This window comes from Rhea americana, unplaced genomic scaffold (genome assembly GCF_003343005.1).
Source record: "Rhea americana isolate MKP2758 unplaced genomic scaffold, rheAme1 scaffold_189, whole genome shotgun sequence".
Lineage (NCBI taxonomy): Eukaryota > Metazoa > Chordata > Aves > Rheiformes > Rheidae > Rhea > Rhea americana.
Window position 1 is genome coordinate 215,566 of NW_028186027.1, and position 19,121 is coordinate 234,686.

Genomic DNA, 19,121 nt, shown 5'->3' on the forward strand with positions numbered 1-19,121 from the left:
ATAACCTCTGTTCCAAAAGCCTTGCCCTGTGCACGTTCTTCGGGGAGTTGGAGGCCAGCTTCCTCGAAGTAGGTCAAATCTGTGACCTTGCAACGTCAAATACCACAGCATGGAAGAAAGCCAGGCTTTGAGGTGACAAAGATATGTGAACAATACATTTCTGTGTCTTGAGATGACTGCATTCCCAGTTATTTGCGAAGAATTTCTTTTCCTTCAGCTTTGGCAATTTCACGTGAAACAACTCTGTTGCTTTGTGGGTGTCTTGGCAAACAGAGGTTTGTGTGTAAATAAATAAGGTAAATTTTGAAATACCTTCTGAAGGTATGTAACTTTTGTTTTCAGGTGCTAACTTTGGACTGCTTCATAATACTATGGTAGAAAGGACATGGGTCCCGTGCATGGGCCAGGACAGTAGGAACATCGGTTTGCGTGGTTACAATACTCAATTACTTGTGTGTTCTCTGTGAAACTCATGGAGAGTTTCTCAACCTTCAGCTAGTCCTCGTAACACCCTGATAAAATAAGCAAGTGTAGCGCTAGCTTTATTTTAGCAAATTTAAAATACTGAACCTGAGAAATTAATAAAATAGCACCAGAGTATCACGTTTAGAATTTGGTTTAGAATTCAGAGGACTCCTGGCTGTGTTTGTTCATTCTTTCCTCATAGCAACTTTATCACAGAGTTAGGCGAGAAAAAATGTAATGTTTTAGGAAACTTTTCTGCTGTTACTTGGCTTCTGCTCACTGTTTGATGGGATTAAAATGAATAAATATTTGCATTTTTTTGATAGTCATGAGCCAAGCCCATTAATGACTTTTCAACCTTAATTTTCTTTTCAACTTGCACTGATTTTTTTTTCCAAATTTTATTTCAAGCTGCGTTACAGCAGTTGGATAGGAAGCTTGTTTTTGTAGGGCAGATTTTTTTTTTTTTTTTTGCAGTTCCTAAGTGCAAATGGAAATGGTATATAGTTCTGCTGAACCTCAGCACTGATTATTTTTAGTGCACCTATTCTGCCTTTTTGGTAAACCTAGTTATTTTTAGTTTATTAGAAAACTATAGCCACTGCAAAGTGCATGTTTAGTTTCTGTGTGTTTGATAAGTCTTCCTTTAAATCTACTGTTTTTAATGTGTCCAAAAATACTGTCTGAGTTAGATACTGATAGCATGCAATCAGAGAGGGTTTTTTGAAAAAAAAGAAAACATAAAGTGTACATTGTGGTTTTGTAATCTCATATTAGTATCCCAATAATGTCCCTTTTTAGTAATTGAAATAGCTTTTTAAAGTTAGTCATGTTACAAATGGCATCTTTGACAGCACAGTTATTGAAGATACACTACTCTCAACATGCTTTAGCTTGTTTTCTTAGAAAGAGGATGTGTGATTTGAGCATTTGGGGGAAAGATGGAGGAGGGAGAGACAAGCAAAACCAAAAAGAAATTCAAAGCAGAAAATACATACATGTTGATTAAAAACAAACAAACAAACAAACAAACAAAAAAAACTACCCCCCACCAAGTTTTTGTAAAGTTACCATGATGTTAGATCTGGAAGATGGGCTTCAGGCTTCACTTTGCCATTTTTTAAATCCTCTTTTTTTTTTTATTTATCAATTTTGTAAAATGAGATGTACACTAGACAGGACACATTAATTAGCAGGTTGTATGTATACCTGAAAAAGGCTCCTCCATCTCCAACCTTTTGTTTAAAGCCTTGTATAGAAAAGGCACCTGTCTGTGGCAAACATGGCTATGTTTCTTACTCGATAAAACTGTAGCTTGGAAGCAGATGATTTATTATAGTCAAATGGGTAAATTGTATGGCTTTTGCAAAAGGAGCATGGCAGTATTTGAGAAACTTTGAAGTGAAGCTTTGGTAATATTTGATTCATTATTTGAAGATGGTTCTTGCTCTGAAAGCTTGCCTACTTTTTGATAAACAATAATGAAGACAAGGAAAATGAAAAATGCGTCCTGTGGAAAAACAGTTCTAAAGTGCAAAAGCTGGATATACCAGCAAGTGACCCATTCTGCAGCAGTGGGGGGCACTGTTGTGTCTCAGTTAAAGCATGTGAGGATGTATTTTATTTCCTTAGTGCTAGATAATGTGCCATTTGTTGACATTTTTTTCTTGTTTGAGTAAACATATTTACCTTGTGTTTGTTCGTTACTCATTAACGTATGTGACTGATGTTACAACCTTATGAAGGAAAATTACTGCGGATTCGTTGGAGTCAGAATTCTTCATTAATTATTTTAAGACTTTTCCTATGAATGCAAGACTTCTTCAAATACTTGATTCAGGAAGTTGCACACCAGGAAAGTGTATCCATATTAACGGTGTATGGAAAAACAGGTAGTTTGGCTTTCAAGTATTTGCTTGGTTATTTTGTAGGTAGGCTACTGCGTCCATTTGTTTGCATATGTGCGTAGGCAAGCACGGAAGAGGTAGCTGTTTTTGAAAATCAGTGAAGGGATTTCCTTATTCTGACTTTGCCTATTAGCAGGAGAATATACAGAAGGAAAGAAGTTAAATGCATTTTGTTTGTGCTGAGCTATGAAATGCCTTGATAATGCATATCCCATGTATTTCTTAAAGGAATCAAGATACTATTAAAAGCTGACAAGCCTGATGATTASAGGTGTCCTTTTTAAGGTTAGATGTAAATTCTGTGGGGATCAGGAAACTTTCTGAAGTTTTTCTCCAGTTGTTTGAGTGTATGTAACTTTTAAACCAGTGAATGAATTCTACTTTCCATCTCTGCATTGATACTGGATTGAAATCACGCAATGTGGCTTTCCAGCTCTATATTTTGCAGAAAGTAGAGGCTTAAATCATTAGGAGAATAGCACAATATATTCTCGTGAGCAGCACAACTTACTTCCCTGAGGAAACAGGTATTGTATTGAGGAGGCAACCTGAAAACTACGCAGTTATCATTCGACGATTTTGCTCAGAGTAATATATTAACATAATTTAGTATGTTAAAATTTGATGCGTTTGTACTTCAACTTTTCTTAGTCTATTTTAAATAAATTTATGCATGCATTTAGGTTTAGTTTCATGTTTATGTATTACAGCATTTTTGTTCTGCTTGCACTCAGACTTCTACCCTATCTATRGGAAGAGATTTTGAAAGACTTTAAGGCAGCTCTCAAAAGGGGCTTATCAGCCTTATGCCCGTTTTACTGCTGTGAGAGCTGAAGCACGATGTGAGGTGTTTAGAATCACACCCAGTGGGTCACTGGCAGAGCAGGGATTTGGCCGGTCCTTGAGTGGATGCTGTTCTATCCCCTAGGCAATATTTACTTCCTGGCTATTTAAACCTAGCTTTAGTATTGAGGATGTTTTTCAAAACAGTGTTCTGTAGGTGGGGGAAAAGGGGGAAGTAAATTGTAAGAGCTTAAAGTACCGTCCAACCTTAGCAGGAATATATTCATTTTTTTTAAAACAGATAATCCTGTTTCACCTTCCCCCTGTTCCTTTGCAAATACTTGCAGCTTAACAAATATTTTTAATAATTTTGTTGTATTTTTTCCCCCCTGCGTAAGCAGCAAAGGAAACAGCGTTTTTCGCTAACAGATACCATATATAACAGGAGTGAGGTTGACTGGTGGCTYCTCAAGATTTCTCTAAATGCTGATCTGAGCAAATTTCAGGCCTTTACAAGCCAGGAAATACAGAGTTAGGGGCACYCTTATAACTCCAATTGTAGTCATTGGCCCTCCTGATAGCCTCTCAGTTATCTGTGAACACATCAGCTCCTTTGCTTTCAGCCTGTGTCTGGATTAGCAGTGGAAGAATTAGCTAAAATTGCTTATGAAATCTGAAATGCATAGACATCTGGACTGTTTTGCTTCATCTGGGAAGAGATACCTGTGTATGTGGAGCTAGAGGAAAAAGTCTCTGCACCTTGAGTGATCCRGTAGGTCTTGCACTGATTTTTGTAGCTCAGAATCAGTAGCAGTAGGCAGGAGTCATTGGCTGTGAACGATGCATTTGAATAGCCTGCACTTTAATGACAGTAAGCGCGCTGTGAAAGGGTTGCTATGTGCACTAGGAGTGTTTGGTTTGCCTAAAACAGGAGTAGTTTCTTTTTAGTGACAGGTTATCTAAATGCAGCTGTTGATTTTTGTGAAAGGAGGGACTTGGTGCAAAATACATACAACCAAGAGAAGGTGGAGACTATYGGTAAAGCCAGGTTACAATATAGGAATCATAGGCTAACTAGAAGTCAGTAAAGAATTGTAAGGAAGTGTTAGTCCTAATGTGCGTTCCGTCATTTTTTTCTGTACTATTTTTATTATTTTCTTTTTTCTCCGCAGCTCAGAGTTGGGGTGAATTATCTGAATAAGATGCCTTAGCTCTAGCAAAGAAGCTCTGTAAATCTCTGAAATTCTTTTGCCAGTGGATCTCCCCAGTGCTCTTGTATCAGAAGAGAGAGGGTGTTTCTTTGCCTTAGGCTGTGAGTAGGTTGTAATTAGCAAGGAGGTTACAACAGAGCCCTGTTACGGTTAGCCCAGGGGAAAGGAGGTGCTTGATTCCTGGAGAGATTTTAACATCAGGAGGAAGAGAGAAAGCAGAGATGATATTTATGTGCTCCAGTGATGACAATTTTATTCCATGATGGTTCCAGTTATTAAGTATGTGAGCATGTAATATTAGTTCATCCCTGTTTTTCCACTGTAATGCCCAGCCATCTTGTAAATTAATCACTCCTTCCAAGGTTTCCATCCATTTTAGCCTTTCTTCCTGCTGTAGGTAGAGAGAAAAAATTACTGCTTATAATGTCTGTCTATTTTAATGTAGCTGTTACTGATGAGAACATTAACGAAAAATCGATTTTTCCTGCTTATGCTGTAAGTACTAGGTAGTCAGGTGGTCAGGACACATGGGGAGTGTCCATCTTGCCAGCAGCAGGCACATCAGGAGCCCCTGATGCTTGTGGATGTGATGTCTCCARCTGCTGTCAGGGGCCTGGGACGCTGCTTCGGTTCGGGTTCTCTCTGCTGCTGACTGCTCTGCCTCTCGGCCTTGTGCTTCGTCCCTTTGGCTTGAAAGGAGGGTTGGCTGTTGTAGCTGAAGGTGTTGTACGATATTTTACATGCTGTGTCAGGCAGGAGGTCAGAGAGACAGATGTTGTTTTTGCTTTCAGGAACAGGAATCTTAATCATGACAGTTTAGTTAACATCTTCCACATGTTTAATATGGGTGCTCAGTTGGATGGGTTAGTGAGTCACCAGCAGCAGTCATGAAATGAGCTGCATAAATGCAGCTCACTAAGCCCTGGGATTCAAACCCAGTGAGGAGTAGGGGAGTGCAGCAAACAAATCAACAGATCTCATGGGTTCATGTCTGCTGTACTTTCCTTTAGGGCTGATGCAGAGACTGTGGGGAGGCTGAAGGATGAACATAGCTATGTTACTTTTTCGTATATGTGTTTTTTTTCTTCTTAATCATGCCTTGGGATTTGAAAAGAATTGAGAACCAGAGAAGCAGCTTTCACAAGCAAGGACCCAGCTACTGAGGCCAGCTCTCCCATGCTAATGGATAAAAGCTGTTTACAAGGTTGTTGTGTACAGCCAGGTCTGCCTCTTTCTAGCCATGCTGCAAACATGACCAGATGTTCCTCTTTATTCTCACAGCCTGCTGTGTTGTGTAGGCTGGACCTCTCTTTTCTTTACCATAGGGATTATAATTAACACATCAGGCTTCTTCTACTTGGTAACCTGTTCTGTATACCATGCCTTAAGAGCTGATAGGGCAGCTTACTAACAATTTCATAGAGAAAACACTTCCTCTGTAGCTCAGGTGTTGTCAGAGATTTGCTGGCCCCTCTTTGTTGGCTGAGAGGTGAATCTGTCCTGGAGAATCATAATTGTGAAGCTGAATGTTAATTTAAACAACTTTCATTGAGGTTAGCCTGAAGGTGCTTGTTAAAGTGAGCATGCATGCTCAGCTGAACTGAGTAACTTGGTGAACCACAGTTATTTGACTGTATATGTGAAGTCTAGGGTGCCAACTGTGTAAGACTGTAGAAGGAAGTAACATTTGCTGTTGCCGAGATCATCATGCAATCAGAGTTGTTCATGGTTTTTCTGGCTTTCTTCATGTTTTGTTTTTTGAATATGCAAGCTTTTATTTGTTTATTTTTTTTGAGATCTGTATAGAACATGTAGTTCTGAAGTGTTTTAACTTATTCACAGAAGCTGACTTGTTGGTTTCTATGTAGTATGAATGTAAACGTAATAATGCAGTCTTTTTTTGTATGAGGAAGAATGTGATTTATTTTACTTTCCTTCTAGCAGAGGGGGTTGCTTCCGATTATATGTATCTGAGTCTTTGGCTCCACGCCCCTGAAATTATGCAAGTTCACTATGTCAGTTCTGCTTGCCACCCTAGCATGCCTGCTTGGCCTACACCCCATACCAAAATCCAACTGATAATAGAAAACTAAAACAAACGGCTGTAATGTGAGGGCAATGGATGTGGAAACCATGGGAAACCTGAGGGGTGAACATGAGATGAYGGGAACAGACAAAGTTCTAGACTTAAAGAGCAGAATATGTATTTATTAAACAAAACTGAGATGATCTTAGAAGAATGCTGCCAAGGATTTTTGGGGTGGAGGGTGAAAGTCCTTCATGCTCCCCGCTCATGTGAGGGAAGGCATTACTCGTGAACCTATTCCAGTGAGTGAGCATGTGAGCAGTACATGTCCTTTGTAACTATTCAGACAACTGAGAGAAAATAATGCTGCTGAGAGCAGCACTGGACATTCAGATTCAGCACCTGATCTTGTTGGCACCTCTTTAATTCTTCCAGGACTTTGTAGGATTTGAGGGAGTTTGTTCAATGGGATTGGATCATTTCAGAAAAAAAATGAAGAAATATCTCTTTTCCTTATCTTACTTTATTTTTTGTTTCAGGTGGTGACACCCTGCTTTCTTCCAAGCAATTACGAATTAGTAAGTACTGTTGGCACTATCAATATCTGTCAGATTTTATTAAGCTATCGGTTAGGTTAYTCTTCCTTTAACTTCTTGTTATTTAAGTACTATACCTTTCTCTTTCCCCAGTGAGTGCTTACAAAATGAAAGATCTAATCCTGAAGTTTTTTCTTTTTACTGTGTCTTGTCCTATGCAGCAATCTGGTTGGTTTTATTGAGCATTTTGCAAGGCTTAGAGTTTACAGCAGGAAATGTTGAGTTGTACCTTTCAGGACTCTTCTTAAACTGAACTGTACGTTCTCTATCTGTGATAGAGCAAGCATGTACAGTTGACTATACTTATGTTATCCACTTCTCTTTTAAAGTGAATGACATCCATTGTAACAATAAATAGATGTCTCCTATTAATTTGACAACACAAATAGGGAACAGTTTATTTTTTGCTGTTGTTGTTGTTTTTTGAGGGGGTTTTGATCCTGGTGGAGGAGGAAAGATTAATTCACACTTGTTCAGGCCAGGCATGAAAAAGATGATAAACCTTTTCAGGCTTGAGTAGCTGACTTTTGGTCCTTTTAGCTCCAAGGGTAACACGGATGATACCCAGACGGATGGAGTGTTAACTGTTATTTACTGAGCAAGCACTACCACCTGCTAGTATCAGTATTAGAAATAATATGTCAACAGCTGATGTCCAAATGTCAACTGAGAACTGTGGTGTGTATATATGTGATGCAGCCAGTCGGGGAGTTGGGGGGGGGAGTGAGGGAGGGAGGGAGGGAATTAGGAATCCAATGTCTCATTTCTGCCTTGCTGGAATTGGGCAAGTCACTCTGCATACTTCTGTATCTTGATTTCGCTGTTGGCAAAAGGCAGGTAGTGATACTTGCTTGATATGAATCACAGAAGTAGAAAGGGCTRTAGAAGTGTTGGCTTATGCTTTTCTTAATCGTTATCTCCAAAAGAAAGGGTGAAAGATTCAATCAGTGGTGCATGGTATTACGAGGAATGTGCATATGAACTCATGGAAGCTCTCCCCTAATTTTGTCCCAGTAATTTTATGAATTAACTCACGTCAGAGTCTGGGGATTCTGTATGATGTTACTGCTAAAATTATAAATAGAAGAGCAGTCCATTATTTTGTCTGCAGTTCACAGCAGTAAATGTGTCCTGTGAGCTGTGGTTGCTCTTTCTTTCGTGTTGTTCACACAACCTGTGAATTAATTCTAACGTGGAAAATCTGTTGTGATTGAGAACTTGCTTAAGCAYACGGCACCTGGGGGATAGGGTACCAGTCCCTGCCAGCTGTTGTCYTAGGTGAACCTGGTGTGCAGTCAGGTTCTGCCAGGCTTAGTAGTAACAGACTCTCCTGTTTATTGCCAAGTTCTATGCCCCAGCCCTTTCCAAAATCACTGAGCAAACTGTTAAACTAACTGCAGGTTGAGGTGTGACCTTTGTACAATGTCTTAAATAGTGTGCAGCCTTTCAATKCAGAAATCTGCTGCCGTGCAGTTGGGGATTGAAGATGGCCCTGAGTTTTCTGTCTTTTAAGTGATTTTTGTGCATGAGCTGTTTAGTGTGTTTTGAAAATGAGGTAAGAGACTTTTTAATCAGTGTTTTGCACCTGTAGGGATTCTTGGGGCTTATATTAAATTATAGATTGCAAGTTGTATAGAAAAAGGTTGTGTGGATTTTTACAGGACATATTTATGGGATTTGGAAGCAGTCTAAACGTTGAAGATGGCTTCCCTTGTTAGCRGAGACTGAAAGAAATGCTGCAGGGTTTGTATTTGTTTATTACTTCTTTCTCTTTTGTACTGAACACTGCTCCTTGGCATTTAGATAAGCCCCCTGACCCCTAAGTGTTATTACTTTTGTTTTCCTTAGTCTTGGTCTCTTTGGGGCGTATTATCACTGCCTTGTAAATTAGCATTGCCCTATTAGATTCTCATGTCCTCTGGAAGCAAAGGTAATGGCTGTCAACCTACTTTCACCCTTCTATTTCTGTGAAGGGATTTTGGATGGTTTCTGTCATTGAAAAGCAGGGCCTCTGAAAGGTTCACACTGTGAAAAGCAGGGCCTCTGAAAGGTTCACACTGTGGGGTACGGTAGTTCGTGGTGTCTATGTGCTTATACTGAACATTTCCTCAGGAAAGCCCCTAAAAGGCCTTGGGAAATACTGTAGGTTATATAAGTGTATTTCCTTCACCCTTTCTGTCAAGTGTCTTACTGAGGGAGAACAGTCTGTCCATTCAGCCACCAGCTGGAGTTTTATGTGGCTTCGAAGGTAACACCTGTATTAACAGAGAAGTGAGTGGGGGCACCCAGAATCACAGAATGGGTAAGATTGGAAGGGACCTCTGGAGATCATCTAGTCCAACCTCCCTGCTCAGCAGGGTCACCTAGAGCAKGTTAGACAGGGTTGCATCCAGGCGGGCCTTGAAGATCTCCAGATCTACCTCTCTGGGCAACCTGTCCCAGTGCTCCGTCACTCTCACAGTGAAGAAATTCCCCCTCACGGTCAGGCGGAACTTCCTGTGSTTCAATTTCTGCCCATTGCCTCTTGTCCTGTCACACGGGACGACTGAAAAGAGTTTGTCCCCATTCCCTTGACGCCCTCCCTTCAGATACTTATACATGTTGATAAGATCCCCCCTCAGCCTTCTCTTCCCCRRGCTGAAGAGGCCCAGCTCTCGCAGCCGTTCCTCATGGGGCAGGTGCTCCAGCCCTCTGATCATCTTTGTAGCCCTACGCTGGACTCTCTTCAGCAGCTCCATGTCTCTCTTGTACTGGGGATCCCAGAACTGCACACAGTACTTGAGATGAGGCCTCCCCAGGGCTGAGTAGAGGGGCAGGATCACCTTCCTCCACCTGCTGACAACACTCTTCCTAATGCACCCGAGGATACCATTGGCCTTCCTGGCCCCAAGGGCACATTGCTGGCTCATGGTCAACCTGTCACCCACCAGCACTCCCAGGTCCTTCTCTGCAGAGCTGCTTTCCAGCAGGTCACTCCCCAGCTTGTACTGGTGCATGGAGTTATTCTTCCCTACGTGCAGGACTCTGCACTTGCCCTTGTTGAACCTCAGGAGGTTCCTCTCTGCCCARTTCTCCAGCATCCAGCACAGCGCAACTTGAGTCTAGACAGCAGAAACAGTTAAGCCCCCCTGCAACCAGGGTGGCCCCAACCCGACACCTCTTGGGAATGGTCCAGCAGCCCCCTGAAACCATGGCTAAGTAGCGGTGCTTCATCCAGGCCAAGTTTGTCTGGGCATGTGCTAATGGTTAGGCAGTGTGGACACCCATGCGATGCTGGCTTGACCTGCTCACTTCATGAGCAGAGATGTAGCCCAAAGTTCAGTTCCTGAATAAAGTATTTACTGGTATTAGGCAGGAAGAAGATTACAATTCTGTATAGTTTTCTTGAAGGGAAAACTATAGGTGAAATTATATACTGTGCAATATCTTTTCACTGAGAATCAGACCGAAGAGTGTGTTTTGCTTCTGATGTGGAATGTGGAGATATTTGATATTTTTTAGATTAGGGTCTGCCTATGCACAAATAACTTTTACCTAATTAGTGAGTTCTTTTGTCCTGAAGTAATCATCTGCGACCATATTAGCCATAAGCAATTTCTTTTATAACTATTTTGTGTGTAAAAATATTGAGAACATTGAGGACAAGTAGTTGAGATCTTCAGCTAACAGGGAAGGACTTTACTCAAACAAGCCAAAGTTTGTTGCATGGCAGTTTGCTACGTAAGCATGGATTATGCCCATTTATTCCAAGTTAGGCATCTTTCAGTTCTCACATAAATAAATGAGGAATGTGCCTGGTATAAATTACTGGTATGTGTATTTAGCTAATGCAATGATTGCCTGTATCGCTATCCTAGGAGTTTATAGCAAGAACTGTAGTTAAACTCTGTGGCATGTTTGCTGGAAGACAGTTGAAGCCTGATGAAATGTACAGATGCTCTTTTTCTTTAGAATATGGATTTTTTTGAATATTTTCGGCTTGGATGTCTGTTTCCAAAGAGGCCCTTTCTTCCCATTTCTTATAAGCCATGCATCCTGAAGCTTTGTAATGACATCAGGACCCTCATATATCAACCCAGTGCAGCTGTTTGGAGTTTCAGGTGCTAAAATACAAACCAGCTGTTGCTAAGTGTTCTAATACTACTTGCTTTATGTTGTCATGTACATTCCTCTGACTGGAGAAGGGGGACAATTTTAGTCCAGTTCTACTAATCAAAGTCAAATGTTCAGTAAAATAAGATGTATTTTGATGTGCCTCATTTTATTTCATCGAGAGGCAATGGGTTATTTGTGGCGATGGACTCCAGAGATGTATATCATGACTCAAATGWAATAAAAATACCATGGCCACTGGTCACTACTTTTATAGTAAGAGCTGAATTAGCCTATGTAAAAGTTTTTTTTAAAAACTTGAGAAGAATCAAAAATGGCAAATCTGTTTAAGCAGCATTTTCTTGAATTGTTGCATCTTCTTTTGAGATTGGGAGTTACTCAGTTGATGTCATTTTAAAAATATCTACATTTTATATTAAATAATTGTTAACATGCACACACATTTTCTTAAACAAATCTTGTTCCCTAATGCTACAAGAAAGAAGACTTAGTCCCTAACTTTGAATCTCAAAATATTTTTTCCATTCAGATATTACTTTAGAAAGATAAAAATAAAAGCAGAACCAAAGGAAGGATATTAATTTTAGGTCACTTTAAGATTCTGAGAAATATTCTAGGATAATTTGATGCATCTAGGATAAAAAGATGCATGAAGAAAGTAGCAAATTTGTCCCCATTATTTCTTTTTTTCATCCTTCATGATACTTTATCTTTAAAAAGAATACAGAAAATGAAAGCTTACTCCCTGAGAGGCCCCTCGTATATCCTGCTGCATGTCTTGCATTAACAAAATGTAACTTAAAGGCTTGAACTTTATGGCATACGTACGCTCTTATCTTAAAATGACTCCATCAGTTAAACGGTTCCTATCACCGCATGACTTGTCAGTTTTGAGGCACAATTAACTAGTAATCTTTACCAGAGAAATTTCTGATTTAACCTCTGTAACCTTTCCTCTTTTTTTCAACTGGCTGCCAGAGAAGTCTGCATACCTGTAGTGCTGCCATTTAAACATCACATTTCATAACTGGCTCTTGTAGTGCTGGAAGATTAAGAGGACACTTACCCAACTATTTATGTTTCATTAAAACATCACTTCTTCCTGAACTTTATTTAGCTATTTTTCTGAGCCTGAGGTGGAAGCCTTACTCGTTCTGGTAGAAAATTGAGGGAGCTATGCTTCTTTTTTTTTCATTCTGCTTAATTCTGTTTTCCTTAACTATGCAAGCCTGTTCTCCATTTTTGAAGAGGAAAATAAGACTTTCACATTCAAGCTTCTCCTAGCAAACCAAAAATGTGATTTTGAACAGTGATCTGAACTGCACTCTGGCYCATCTCAGGGCCAGAGGAGGTGAATAGAGTTATAGTAATTAGGGAACAAAGTTTTTAGTTTTGGTTTTGTTGTTTAAGGGATGGAGGGGAAGAAAGAATATATTGGGGGAAAAATGTGAAAGAAGCAAGTAAAAGAGTCACAAGACAGTTGGGTACCTTCCTCCTAATCAGGTGTCTGATTTTATTTGAAATTCATGGGAGTTTCAACACTTTGATACCTTCCTGTAAGTGATGCAGGGAAACGAGTCCAAGAAATTTCTTAGAAGAAACTAAAAGTGACTTTTAGTGAAAACATTATGATGGGGGGGGGGAAGACAAGTTCATAAGGGGAAGAAGAGGGAGGAAACCTTAAGAAAACTCAGTACAGTATCAGTGCTGGAAGAAATTTTGTTCTTTTTAGCAAAAACCTTGCTTGTTCTAGTATTTCATGATGACTGGTGAGTGCAGTCCTCCCCAGAGCCTTCAACCGAAAAAGATCAGTAGATATGACAATATGTATTTTTATTCTTATTGCATTCATTTACTTTTTTAATGTATCTTCCCAGAAAAAAATGTGAAGCAGTCTGTCGTTCCCATGTACTACAGTCCATCTGTTTTTAATGTGAGCCTGCATGAGATTTTCTGAGAAATCTGAAGCTGCATTACCATTGGTGATGCTGGGAAGGCCTGAGCATGTAGATGAAGGATTGCTTTCTCCAGTTTCATTTTAAGGGGGAATCTGAGTCCTAGGGGGACATAAGATTGGTATCTTGGGTTAATCAGGTATGACCTCTGAATACCCTGCAATATGATGACAGTGACTAAGCTGAATTGTGAATTGACATATGCAACTCGYTCTTTGCCAGCTGTGATTTTGGTTTCTGGCTTAAATCAGTAAAAGTTTTGCTAGAAAATTGCATCACGTGGGTTTGATTTGTAATAAATTTCAGTTAGTTATGGCTAGTTCATTTCTTGCTGCCCCCCCAACACACACACGCACATTTTTCTTCAGTAAAGCAAAAGAATGGAAATCCTCTAGGAGATTTCCTTTAGGAGAACGAGGAAAATATCCAACCATGGTATTTACATGATTTTTCCCCACTTTTTCCCCACTGCTACATCCAAAGCTTTAGCTAATGGAATCAGTCACCTGAGGTAACAGGCATTAATGAGATGCACGGAAATCAAGCRTAATATACACAAATCAAACATGAATTGGAAGAGGCAAGAGGCATGCCAATTCTGCCTAACCCCACATTACTACCATCTTTTCTGCCTCCTTTTCTCAGTCTAACCAGAGCCCCTCTGCTGAGTTATCACTGCCCGTCCTCTGACAGAGATGGCACATGATGGAAAGGGAAATGCAACAGCACGGTGGTGTTCTCCAGTTTGTTTGCAAAGGGTGGGAGTATCCAGCAGAGTTTTCTGTTTGCACGTTCAGTTCCTGCTTTGTCACCATCCGTAGTGCAGGTGCCTCCRTGCAGAGAGAGATCTATGGACTTCAGAGAGTCTTATGTAGATGATTTTCTCAACATTTGGTTCATACAGCTTCCTTGAAATGAGGGGAAAGCAAAGGTGCCTTGAAGTTTTTTTTTGATTTTTTTTTCTTGCTATTCAGTTTTACTTTATTACATTTTGAGCTGTGTTTTTTCTTCCTTTCCATTTTTTTCATCTTTATCACTCAGTAATCTCAWTTTTTTGTGATTTCTTGATTTGTTAGTGCCACTTTCGTCTCCTGCTGTAGGTCAACAGGAACGGAGACTGAGACAAAAGACATGAACTGCTGCCTGGTCTGAAAACACTTGACATGATTACTTTTCAACTTCTTTGTATTAGTGGGTCCCCACAAGAGAGCTGATATGGGCCTCTGTATAATGCATTTGTAAGGAGTTTGTTTTTTGTTATTATGTTTCAAGTGTTTCTCAGAATAAGGCCATGGACCCCACAGGTCTGCAGAGCAAAAATAAAAAAAACCTATGATTTTTAAGTAACAACAAAAAAAATGTGATTTGAATATAGTGTTCCTGAAATCAACTGTGYAGCATATACTATATTCAAGAGCCAGCCATTATTTTTACCAGGAGGGAGAGCTCATACTGTTTTAGGAATATCAGATAATTCTAAGATGTAATAAAACTTAAAATACAGTGATTATGAAGTTTTGATCTAATGCAAAATGAAATGAAACTCAAGCTTTGTTAGAACAAAAGCAGTCTTCAGAAATAAGAGATCTCATGTCACTTGCAAGTATACTTTTAGCTAGTCTTTTGAAAATGCTTTCTTGACAGTGGAATGTATAGAAGAAAAGAAGGACAGTGCAATCCCATCTCTAAAAATTCTAACTTCTCTAAACATTTAAAAAATAATAATAATTTTTCAGTTACTCTGTCAGTAAGTGTTATAGTGCCACTGAGGACTGCTACCTGTCTTTCAAGTGGAGAAGGTTAATCCTCTAATGGTAGTTTTGAAGTCAAGTTTTCCTGTAGTCATGATTAATTTCAATAAGCATATGTGTCTTTGTGGCCTCTTCTCTTTGGACAAAGCTGCGAAGCAAATGTATATTCTAACTCSCTTAGTTTAAATAATATCTAGTCTGAATACTTAATCATATATTAGTGGGTCATGTTTGCTGATTACTTAACTAACAACCTTCAGTCTATGAGATCCCATTCAACTTTAGTTCTTCCAATTCACTGTCATGGTAGGAATCGTATGCTGCTTTAATTTGTTTTTGTTTTTGTTTTTCACATCAGCTCAATAATTTAGTGACATATAAGTAAAAAAGTGYGTGTAGTAGAAGTGTTTCCATATAGACTTGTTTTTGATTCTTCTCATTTTATGCCATGGGAATGGRAAGCTTTAAGGGCAAGATGGACTTAATCCTTACTGATTAGCCAAATATTAATAAAGATGAAAAAAATGTGCGTCTTGAATGAACAAAGAGGTAGAGCATCTCCTGTCCCATTCATTTAAGAGCTGATGGATGTTCCTTGTTCTTAATTATTAAAAGGAATATATTTGAAATAGGAATAATTATTAAAGGAGTTAAAGGAATGTATTTGTGTTTTAATAATAGCAGTGTCATTTTATCTTCTTGTTTTTGATGGCTTTATTTTTCTCTGAGTGGGGCTTTTTAGGGAGTTGTTGACAGGAATCTGTGATAGCTTTTCTTRGCAGGAGGAGGAGGTGGGATGGAAGTTGGAAGAAATTTCTGTTCTTTGAATAATGTTGCTCATTCCAGAGTGAAGCTTTTCTTATTTCTAACCATATGAATCTAATTTCCTTTGAAGAGACCTTATGGGAAGGTAGAGAGAACAATTTGCTGTTTGGTGTTCTTGAAATTCTGTGATTGGTGAGATACACAGATAATACACATTGGTTATAACATAACCATTGAATTGTTTAGTAATTTATATTGAATCAGAGTAGAATGAGTATTTCATATGCTGCTCAATTTCTTGTTGAATGAGCAAATCATTCCATTAATACAGGCCTCAGTTTCGCGATGGACACTAGGAGCATTTGCCTGTCTTTTACAGATATTTTTAAGAAAAACACACAAAAATGCAATGTGATGGCATACTCTAATTTGTAATGATACTTCCCTTGCAAGATAGCAGGTCTTTTGCCTACTGCACTGTTTCCCCTTATTTGGACAGAGGGGTAAGAGAGACCTGAGGAAATAGAAACAGAAGACATGAAGTGAAAAAGACACGGTTCCCGTTTAAGGAAAATAGAGTAGGAAGGAAGGAAGGGATGAGAGATGACTTTCAGAGTTCATAAGATCAGAAAATATGGCTTTTTCTATAAGAAATTTTTGTTTTCCTTTGTTTTTTTTCACTGGACTGTCCTACAGACTAATGTCTATAGGCTGGATTCTTGCTGACGTTTTTCCTTTTCTCTTTTAGGGGGATTCATAATTGACACAATGTTATTTTAGAGTGGTCATTCCATGTCAGCATACCAAGTAATGATCATTTTTTTCAAGAAAAAATTGTTAAGCTTTCACTAAAACCTTTTAAAAAATGAGAAGTAGCCCATCCATCTTAATGCAGCTGATAATTTACTGCTGATATTTAGCCTTGATATGAGAATATGCTTTCAGAGCCCCATTTCATTTGTATCAAATCAGAGACTAGAACCTGGATCTTCCATATCCTGAGTGTACCACAGTAGTTAGACATTGAAGGTGTCTATCTGTAATTTTAATCTGATTTGTAATTTTAAGCTCTGATTTGACAAATATACAGCAGGAATAGCAATATTTGCCTCAGGTTTAGGAGATTTGAAGTGATGTAATGAATCTGAGGGTATGTGAATTTGAGTGTAGATCCTTAGAGGAACCAGGTTTGAAGGAAAGAGATAGGTACTGGGCACTGTGTGTGTGTGTGTGTGTGCATATTATACATATACATATATATGGTTTTTATCTGAGGTATTTCTTTTTCCACGATTCATGCCAACCGTATTCTCATTAAGCCAGGAAGAAAAGAGGAACAGTCTGAGCCTGCTAGTTGAGATAGTCAATGCTGGATCTGTGTTTCTCGTGCTCTTTGCTCCCTCTTTGAAGGAAGATGGAGAGAGTTGTCATTTCTGGCAAAGTGAGAGATTGAGACATCTTACTAGTAGCTCAACAAGGAAGAGCACCATTTTAGACCGGTAAAAATTGAGGAGAAGAGGATACTGCTTCCTCTTTTCTTCCATGTATGTGCATTAGTTAGCCTGGAAACCTTGCCTATTGTGCCAATCCAGGGCTAAGCTGAGCAATACAACAACAAAAAAATCATTCTGAACTGACAGACATTAGGTAAGCCTGATTTTTAATTTTATTTTATATAAAATCCTGCAAATAGGCTGTTTAGCTGTGCTGGAAGGACAGTTACTGAGTTCAGCATGCCTGTTGGCTTTGTGGGGAAAAGAGCAAAACAGATGGTGCACTTTCCCAAGCTCTTCTCCTATGTGGGCCTGTTTATTTCTGCTTGATTACAGTGAGTGTCCTAGGGAGATTACGAAGCAGTATTCCTAAAGGTTACAGTGATACAGGTGTTTGTTTTATGCATCACCTTTCGTTTGCTGAGAACAGCTTTGAAGTTTCACAATCAATTTATGGTTTCTGGGTGGTTTTAGCARTTCTTGTCTGTCCGTATGGTAGTTCTACTGACTGGGATGTCTGTACGGAGCATGCTAATGCAGYAGAGACTGGGTAGTCGTCGAACTGTACCAATTCTTTCCAATTATTTTTGGGAAAAAAAGAAAATGCTGCCTGGGTCTGTTTTGGGAGCACAAAGAGGCTCCACGCARTTGGGATTTGCCTCGCAGAGCTTCCTGCAGTGCATGGATGCATGGCTGCCTCCTGTGCAGCCTTTGGTAGGTGCCACATAGAAACTGAGGCTGGGACGAGAAGGGACTGGTGAGAGAAGAAGTTTGAGTGGAGGAGGTGTACCAGGTAGCCTGCTTAGTTGTCCTTGCCCTTTCTGGTACGTTGGAGGAACTGCAGCCAGGTCACTGTCGTTGCCAGACTTCATGTAGGAGAGGAGGAAAAGCAGTGTATGTATTGACTTCAGATTCTGGTTTCTAAATAAGAGCCATTCAGTCAATGCTCAGAGGAAAGATGTTTTTGCAGTTACTTACACTAGGAGTAAAATATAAAGCTACTGCTTCAGCTGTGTATTGGGCTTGGTAAATCATTGTAAGGCTTAAGTGGGAGATTTTTACCTGATTTAGCAGTGCACTGCTGTCATGAGAATTCTCACAGTGATGACAACTGTGCTAGAGGTGGGCTTTTTATTAAACTATTGCCTGATCGATCACCGGAWCAGTACTTAAAAAAAAAAAAAATAAAATAAATATGCATCAAAGTGTACCTTGTAAATTATTTGATGCCAGTTGAAATAACTATCCATTGCCAATTACCTGAATCGTGATTTAAAACAAAAAAATAAAGTCACTGAAAGCCTATTATCAACGATTCAGGGCAATCTCACATCTCAGTAAGGATCATGGTTAGTTCAGGATGTCTGCCCTGTTACATTGTGTGCAGGCTCACTGAGTTAAGTAAGGTGTTGCTGGCATGATTTGCAGTCTGAAAATCTTAACTGCATTTGCAGTTCAGATAAAATCTGAACATGCAGCAGGTGTGTATTTTCTTTTCCTTGTTGTGCTAAAATCTCTGCTAGTAAGAAACTGAACTTCAGTGACCTGCCAAAAAAAAAAAAAGATAAATAAATAAAAAGAAAATTGACAGTTCTCTAGGTCAAAGTATCTTCCATGTGGCAGGCTTTGGAGTTGGATTTTCAGGTGTCTCCTGTGCTGATGCCTCTGGGACACAGTTCTGTGGAAGCTGCTGGTCGTGCAGGTACGCTGAGGTGCTTGCGGTCTGCCTTGGGCAGAGGCTGGTACTCCTGGCTTGGGCAAACACTGTGTTCCTGCGCTGGTGCGTGCTGCTTTAGCCTTTGTTAGCGCTACCGCTGGGCAGTCTTGAGAGGATCCAGCTGCGGTCAGCAAGGTGACTCAACAGGAGGGAGCTGGGTTTTCTTTCTGTTGTGCCATTTTAACGCGGTCTGAATCAGAAAGCAGTTTCTAGAGACTTTCTCCCTCAATCCCCTTTGGGCGCACTCTCCAAGTAAGTAAGTTTCAATACCGATTGCTCTTTACGTGTTGCTTAGCCTGTGTGTGTTAATATACCAGTGAAATCTCTGAAGGGGAGAAA

General features: G+C 39.6%; 1 protein-coding gene across 15 annotated transcripts in view; it reads left to right on the plus strand.

The window, feature by feature from the left end:
• TNS3 (tensin 3) overlaps window positions 1-19,121 on the plus strand; it is a 304,187-nt gene that overhangs the window by 145,924 nt on the left and 139,142 nt on the right. For 13 of the 15 annotated variants that reach the window (XM_085302207.1, XM_085302209.1, XM_085302203.1 and 10 more), the window contains one exon: window positions 6,932-6,970. The exons of the other annotated variants lie outside the window; for them this stretch is intronic. In XM_085302207.1, the coding sequence (XP_085158333.1) occupies window positions 6,932-6,970 (39 nt within the window). The remainder of the gene's footprint in view (window positions 1-6,931; window positions 6,971-19,121) is intronic. 15 annotated transcript variants of the gene reach the window in all.